At 40.9% G+C, this 8,281-nt stretch overlaps 2 protein-coding genes across 9 annotated transcripts in view; one reads left to right on the top strand and one right to left on the bottom strand.

Annotated features, from left to right (window-relative positions):
• The window catches only part of LOC135094094 (uncharacterized), a 170,194-nt gene that overhangs the window by 73,162 nt on the left and 88,751 nt on the right, over positions 1-8,281 (top strand). The window lies entirely within an intron of this gene.
• On the bottom strand, positions 1,951-7,277 carry LOC135093914 (uncharacterized). 2 transcript variants are annotated; one of them, XM_063993581.1, is made up of 2 exons: positions 4,970-7,277; positions 1,951-2,258 (listed from the first exon to the last, which is right to left on the bottom strand). In XM_063993581.1, the coding sequence occupies exon 1, from the start codon at positions 6,382-6,384 to the stop codon at positions 4,993-4,995; it is 1,392 nt and encodes a 463-aa protein (XP_063849651.1). In that variant the 5' UTR covers positions 6,385-7,277; the 3' UTR covers positions 1,951-2,258; positions 4,970-4,992. The 2 variants fall into 2 exon arrangements, with proteins under 2 accessions (XP_063849651.1, XP_063849650.1); XM_063993580.1 differs by having other exon boundaries at positions 1,951-3,284; positions 4,970-6,384.

Genomic DNA, 8,281 nt, shown 5'->3' with positions numbered 1-8,281 from the left:
CGTGTATAACCCGAAAGGAGAGAGAGAGAGAGAGAGAGAGAGAGAGAGAGAGAGAGAGAGAGAGAGAGAGAGAGAGAGAGAGAGAGAGAGAGAGAGAGAGAGAGAATCAGAATTATTTATTCCATTGAACAATGTTTTTTCTTAGTACTATGATACAGTAACAAGAATTTGCAAGTAAAACATACAAGGTGTCTTGCAGAAGGGGCTTATGCGCTGTGATGGTGGTTTTTGAGTCAGGGCTGGATCTCGCTTGGTGGAAGCACGTGGCAGCCGGTGATGAAATGGAATTTTTTATTTTCGTCTCTATATTCATAGTACAGAGGATCAGATACAATCGGATAATAAGTACACATATGTAAAAAACACCATTTGGTGTTTTATGGTGTTTTTTACCATACACTATACTTTTACACAAAAATTCCTTTCACATGTTATTAAGTGCTTTAAGACCTTTCATTTGATGTGCAAGAAGTTAAGTTTCTTTAGCTTTTTTTTTTTTTGTATAATGAAACAGTAAAACACCAACAGTAGAAAAACATAAATAAAACACACAATTATTGGATTATTGATTTGAAATTTAAACAGCTTCTTAGTTACCTATAGTTCCTTCAATGTACCACACATGAATAAAATCTGATAATAAATACTCATGTGTGTTTTATTGTGTTTTACAAGGAAAATGTCATTATTTCATGCAACCACTGATTTCATTAAATTTAATAGTTCAAAAGGTTTCCATAGATGTATAATACATTATGTTTGTATAGATTCTAGTATGATATTATGTCTCTTTGACTTTAAAGCCTTATAACTCAAAACAAAGTTGATGGCGCATAAGCCCCTCCTGTGTGAGATGCCTCATATGAGTATTAGTATAGCATACACTATTAAGATGGGAAGACAGCTGATTAAAGATAGAAAAAAAATATATATATAAAACAAAGATTTAAAAAAGGAATAAAATATAAAATTGTGAATAAAATGATAATAAAGCATGAAATGGTAAATAAAATGGTAAAATAAAATACATAATAGTAAGATACAAATTATAGAATAATAAGATCCAATTTCCAGTAATAGGAGCTCAATCACACTATACACTACAGTGTGGTCATCATGATTTAAAATGTAAGCAAGAAGAGCATTTTTTAATCTGTTAAGAGAAACCTGTTATTTAATGGTAGCAGTCAGTGCATTCCAGTGTTTGGGTCCACTCAGTAGTACTGGCCATGCGCTGTAATTATTATTGGCCCGGGGAACATTCAGGTTGCACTTTTGTCTTGTTATGCTGCCTGATATACTTTGGACAGTAGGAAAGCTAATGTACCAGTCAGAAAATCCTTTACAAAGAAATTTAAAAGTTGTAACAGAGAGATCGAACTTCAATTTATCATTTACTTTCAGCCATTTTAATTCACTGAGAATGGGTGTGACATATCAGACTTTTTAATCCCTGCAATGGTGACCTTAGTGGCAAAATTCAGGAGCTTTTTCACTTGTTTGATCGATGTAATGTTTGTGTTCCCCCAGATTTTTAGACCATAATTATACGATTAAGCGAGTACTTACCGGTACGATGGTTGATCGTAATTTCACGAACAGTTAACTGCGTCACTGAGGTAGTAAATGAGATGCCAGTAGCGGACGCAGCAAGCCAGTCCTTTAGAGAGGTTTGAGGAAGCAGCCAACCATTGACAAGGAGGCACATCAGTAGGAAAGAACCTAACGAGGGGACAAAACACTGGGAGGGAAAAGGGAGGGCATTTACTACCTCAGTGACGCAGTTAACTGTTCGTGAAATTACGATCAACCATCGTACCGGTAAGTACTCGCTTAATCGTATAATTTCACTTCACGGTAGTTAACTGCGTCACGAGGTAGGCAATGAGAGCTTAAGAGTGATTCCTCAAACCTAACGTAGTCCTTAGTGGTGTCAAAAGAAAAATAGACAAAGAATAACCATTTATTTCCCAAGTAACGATATAAGGTAGTACAGAAGTGAAACTCAACACAAATAATAGAACAGGCTGCAATCCATGTGCAAATCAACAATCTATATGTATGTGTATACCTTAATAAATACCCAAGTAATCAAGAGAAGGAAACCTCCTCAGCCCAACACTGCACTAGCAAAATCTGTCCGCTTGGACAACGGCCTCCTGTAGAATTTAGCAAAAACAGACTCACACGACCACCCCACAGTGGCCATGATTGTGGAGACAGGTAGAGTCAGGGATGCCTTGCTGGAGGAGGCAGATCTGGTGGAGTGAGGTGAGAAAATTGTTAAATCAATACCTGCATCCCTCATGACATTCCTAGTCCAGCGTCTTATAGTGTCTCGTGACGCTAACCGCACGGGAGCCTTAGTAGTTAAAAAGAACCTGGTAATAGAGCCCCTAATCCCTGCAGTCCTTTCCAAGTAACAGCAAATAGTGGTGAATACACATAAACATTTGTCTGGAGAATAAGCCGGAAAAACAAGCTCAGAGAGATGAACACCAGGTCTGGAAGTTTTCAGAAGATCACCTATTCGAAAACAAACCTCAGAACGAGAAACTGTCATGTTCCTAGTGTCCAAAAGATGTAAAGTATGGCCACGTTGTCCGGATACCAGGAGCATGAGCATGACCAATTTCCCAGATAACTGAATCATGGACAGGCCCTCATTTTGCCCCCAAAGATCTTATGTGCGTCAGGACTACATCTGGATCCCACGTAGAGCAGGTACGGGGTAAAGATGGCCTTAATAGAAAAACTGCCTTCATAAACCTGCAGACTAGAGGGTGCTGGCCCGCGGGTTTGGAATCTATATTAGCAATGGCAGAAATAGAAGAACGAACGACATTCAAAGAACTGTAGCTCCGTCCCGTCTCCTTCCTAAATTCTTGCAACAAGAAATCCAACAAACAACTTACAGGTGGTCGAAAAGGATTAATTTCCCTGCCGACACAAAAACACAACCATCTTTTGATATTCGGCCCATATTGTAATTTCGTGCTCTGTCTCCACGATTGAAGCAGAAATTCGGCAACTTCCTGCGAAAGGCCTCTGTATGCAAAGGATCGCCAGAGAGGATCATGGCTGACAATATCAACTTCGAGGTCTGAGGATGTACTCGCGACGGGTCCTGGGGTAGTGTTAAGGAAGCGCGAGGAAGAAGGCGGGGAGGTGCAATCAGTAACCGGAGGGCCATCGGGAACCAGACCTGGGTAGGCCAGAGCGGCAGAATAGTCAGGGATGTCGCCTTGTCCTCCAGGATCTTTCCCAACATCCGGCCAATGACACTGAAAGGAGGGAAAGCGTAACATCTCCAATTAGACCAGGGAAACGTGAACGCATTGGTAAATGAAGCATAAGGGTCAGGTTTCCAAGAAACGTATGAAGATAACTGGGCATTAATACGTGAAGCAAATAGGTCGATGTCCGGAAAAAAGAATACTTCACACAGCCTATTGAAAATACAGGGTAACAGCATCCATTCAGTGTCAATGTTCCGGATTCTGGACTCTGCATCCGCTTCAACATTGTCAATTCCCCTGACATACTCGGCAGATAAAGTGATGTCCCTCATCGCAGCCCAATCAAAAATCTGTTCCGTCAGGGTATTAAGGCTCAATTTAGTACTGCCACAGCGATTAATACAGGCGATAGCGGTAGAATTATCAGACCGAAGACGGATGTGAGTCTGTTCGCAGCGTTTGCAGAGGGATCTTAGGCTCAAAAGGATGGCTTTAAGCTCCAGACAATTTATGTGATCTAATTCTGCATGTGCCCAATGACCTCCTGTCCTAGCATCGCCAACCTTCGCCCCCCAACCCGTTAGGCAAGCATCAGTGTGAATTTCCAAATCTGGGGGGCAGGATACCAGAGATTTAGTTTGAGAGTCGATGTTATCAATCCACCACCGGATTATGTCCCGAGCATGACTATCAAGTGAAATAACAGAGTTGTAGTTACCTTTGCTCAGAGTAAGTTCCTTATTTCGAACAATCTCCAGGTATTTGTACCTGAGGGGGGCTAGATTCACCGCCGCTTCGGAGGCTACGGCAAGACCAATAAACGCAGCCAAGTCATGTAGAGTAGATCCACCTCTAAGCAAACTCAAACCATGGGCTTTAATGCTCTCTTTACGACGTGATGGTAAAGAGGCAGTCATCGTGACAGAATTTAGAATTATCCCCAAAAACTCCACTTCCTGAGTAGGAGACAAAACAGACTTTTTGACATTGACTGTTAAACCTACAGAGTCAAACATCTGCAAGGCATACATAGCATTGTCTTCCAACTCTTGAGCTGAAGAAGCCATGAGAATGCAGTCATCAATGTAACAGACAATCAATATCCCAAGTTTCCTGAGGTGAGAAAGGATAGGTTTAAGTAATTTAGTGAAAATGCGTGGTGCAGATGTAAGCCCCTGAGGAAGACAGGTAAACTGGAAAGATTGGTTATTCCACATAAAGCGCAGCCATTTCCTATCCTCAGGCTGAATACGAACAGAAAAATATGCATCCTTGAAGTCAATAGTCATGAAAAAACAATTTTCCTGAAGTAAACTAAGTACCTCCTTAATTGAACTCATTTTGAAATGAACATGTTTCACAAAGTCATTTAGTTTCTTTAAATTGAGAATAACCCTAGCCGTGCCATCCTTTTTTCTCGTAGGGAAAACATTTGAGTAAAAACCAAGGTCTGATATATGGGAACATCTCTCAACCACTTTCTGTTGTATGAAAGTTAGCATAGCATTATCCAGGGCTTCCCTGTCAGTAATGGATAGGGTGAGAGGTCTGGGGAATTCAGACTGTACAGGAACAACATCAAACTCTAACAATTTACCCCGCACCACATCATGAATCCATTTGTCCCTGGAAAAAACCTGCCAACTGTGCCTAAAAAGGAAGGTCTTACCCGCCACAAAGTTATCTGGCGTGTTAATCAAGGTGCAGCAAGGTAAGGTACAGCGACTTACTGTGGGAGGCACTGTGGGAGGCGTTACTGGGGAAGTTTGTATGGCTGCGTCCTCCTCCCGTAAGACTGCCGCAGGCCTAAAAAAGGCCTTGAAGGAAGCTTTGACCGGGCTCGTGAGCTGTAAGGTCTCCTGTGGTCCTGTCTACCGAAGGATAAGCTCTTCCCTCTGGAGGTCTTGTAGGGGCGGAAGGACGGCCTTCCCAGCTTCTTGGTTCTATGCATTTCATCACATTTCTTCACAATGTCGAAAGGGAAGAGTTTGTCAGTACCGACTTCACACTCCCATTTACAGAGTTCTGCAAGAGCAGTGTCATTGATGTGAACACGTGCCACCTCCTTTCGTAACTGGTTGGTGTAATTGAAGGCGGAGATTAGTAGCCTAAGGCAATCATTTAAACCTTCCAGGTAAAAATTCACTGCCTTCCCTTTCCTTTCCCCCACGTCACTAACGCACTGAGTAATGGGAACAAGCGCTTTCAGTAACAGTCCATTAATATGGGTTAGTCGAGCATCCACAAGTTTACCTCCCGTATTCATTGCTTTGACAATGGGAGGGTTAGTCTCTGGAACTTTCATATTGGGCACATTGCTGGGTATTTTAATCCTATTAGTGGTTGATTTTACAATGTCGGCCACAGGACGACGCCTCAGGCTGGCATTGACTATTGATGCAAGTGAATCAGAAATTGGTTCACCTTTTGCTTCCTCGCCCAAAAAATTGTCAGACAATTCACTCAACGCTTGGAGGAAGTCTGCGTCATCACCAGAGGTAGCGGGTTGGCTACCGGAAAAAGAGGGGGAGATAGTGTCTAATCCATCTAGGGGGTCTGGATCATCTCTCTCAGACTCTTCACCGTCCTCATTATCAGAAGGGGACAATTCATGACAGCCACCATAATCTACCGGTGAAGGCGAAGCACTGCGTGTAATGCGGTTGTCTAGTTTTTCAACTAAACCACTCAACAGATTGGTGAGAATATCAAATTTCTTGTCTGAAGCAGAAGGATCCTCGTCCGAACAGGGTTGACTGACGAATGATTGTAGACTGCCAGGCGGTTGTTGATTGCCGGACGGTTGTTGACTGCCAGACGGTTGTTGACTGCCGGACGGTTGTTGTGGTTTGGAAGCACAAAGACGCTTGACGGACGACCCATCAAAACCAACAGCAGTCCTCTTATTGTCCTTCCTTAACCGGTCATCATCATCACGCCTGGGCCGTGAACTGTCCCGTGAGACAGATGAGGAGGAGGAAGCACGCCTTGGCGTGTCCTGGCTGGCCTGGGAAGCACGCCGTGGCGTGTCCTGGCTGGGCTGGGGTGCACGCCGTGGCGTGTCCTGGCTGGGCTTGGATGCACGCCGTGGCGTGTCCTGGCTGGGCTTGGGGGTTCCTGCCCGACTGAGGCCTCGGTCCGCCATGGCTGGACACGAACCAATGAAGATGAAGCCAAGTAAAACTGCAGCAAACACACCGCGGCTCCCGCCTAGAACAACCCAGGTGGCGGGGTGGTGAACGGTAGGTCGTGAGCGGAGGAGAGGTGTGGACTGGACGAGCGCGCGCTGTCGACTGGCTTGCTGCGTCCGCTACTGGCATCTCATTGCCTACCTCGTGACGCAGTTAACTACCGTGAAGTGAAATTGATTAAACTGAATACTATTGTTTTGTACAATGATAATCCAAGTCTTTTTGTCAAGTGAATCCTGAACTTTATAAACATCAAGATCCCAGTTACCTTCTTCATGAGTTCATGTATATTTACATCAAATAACATTTATCAATCAAAATATATTCCATTTTTCACATGTTTGCTGACTGGAATGTCATTGCTGTCAAAGTGTATATTGGTTATCAGCTGTCTTGTTCCAGTAAATATGAACTGAGTCTTCTTTGAGTTCAGCAGTAGACCACTGCTAGAAAATAGTTTTTGGCCTTTGATTGCATTGTTTTTACTCTAGAAATGAGGTTGTCAATGTTACTTATATTATTGCAATGAACAAATTGTGTTGTCCACATATTGTACAAATAAACAGTCATTTATAATTTCGTTAACAAATATAGACAACAGGACAGGACCAAGAATAGAGTCTTGAGAAACACCTTAATTCATAGAGGTCTTGGCTGAAATTATGTTGATTAGTTGAACAAACTGAGTTCTCTCACACAGGCAGTTTTGTATCCAGGAGCTATCAACTTGCAACTTAAAGCATCTGTCAAATAATATGTCGAGTAATGCTTTTGAAGGCTTTAGACAAGTCATAACAACAAGACACTTTTTTGTTATCTGAATTGCTGTAAAGTTGATTAGTGACAGCAGTTAAAGCTGTTTCTGTAGAGAGAGAGAGAGAGAGAGAGAGAGAGAGAGAGAGAGAGAGAGAGAGAGAGAGAGAGAGAGAGAGAGAGGGGAGGTGTATTATTTTAACCTGGGTCATATGCGTGGCATATTTGAGCCTTGCGTTTGGCAAAGGCCTCAAGCCTGTCACTACTCTGTACTATCACATCACCCATAAGGTGAGGTGCTCTCTCTCTCTCTCTCTCTCTCTCTCTCTCTCTCTCTCTCTCTCTCTCTCTCTCTCTCTCTCTCTCTCTCTCTCTCTCTCTCTCTCTCTCTCTTATGATATCGAGTATCAAGTAAGTAGGTATTACATTGTGTGTGGAACATATGATACTTCTTTTTTTTGTACCGAAAAATTATGATGAGTTGTGAACAAAACGACTTATGAGCAGCCTTCCAGAACATATATCACTTGTAACTTGAACACCCTTTGTAATCCATTTTACATTGATTCCTATAGGGAAAATAGTTTTGGTTTTTTGATATTTCAGATTTCGAATAGCATTCAGGAATGAATTAAGTATGTGAACCAAGGTTCCACTATATATATATATATATATATATATATATATATATATATATATATATATATATATATATATATATATATATATATATATATATATATATATATATATATATATATATATATATATATATATATATATATATATATATATATATATATATATATATATATATATATATATATATATATATATATATATATATATATATATATATATATATATATATATATATATATATATTTATTAGAATATCGGTTTGTGAACTTAATCTGTTCTGGTGCTTGGTTTGCAAACCAAATTGTTCATGAACCAAAACAATTTTTCCATTGAAATTAATGTAAATACAATTAATCCATTTCAGCCTAAGAAATATGGTATTTGTTACATATTTAAATGTTTTTGGTGATGATTATAGAATAAGATTAAAATACACATCCATAAATAGAGACAAAT

The sequence above is a fragment of the Scylla paramamosain genome, chromosome 44 (genome assembly GCF_035594125.1).
Source record: "Scylla paramamosain isolate STU-SP2022 chromosome 44, ASM3559412v1, whole genome shotgun sequence".
In the NCBI taxonomy this organism is placed as follows: domain Eukaryota; kingdom Metazoa; phylum Arthropoda; class Malacostraca; order Decapoda; family Portunidae; genus Scylla; species Scylla paramamosain.
This window is presented reverse-complemented; position numbering and strand designations above follow the sequence as displayed.

Bases quoted from the DNA above. Each gene is read 5' to 3' on its own strand.
- LOC135093914 (XM_063993581.1), bottom strand. From the start codon at position 6,384: ATGGCGGACCGAGGCCTCAGTCGGGCAGGAACCCCCAAGCCCAGCCAG.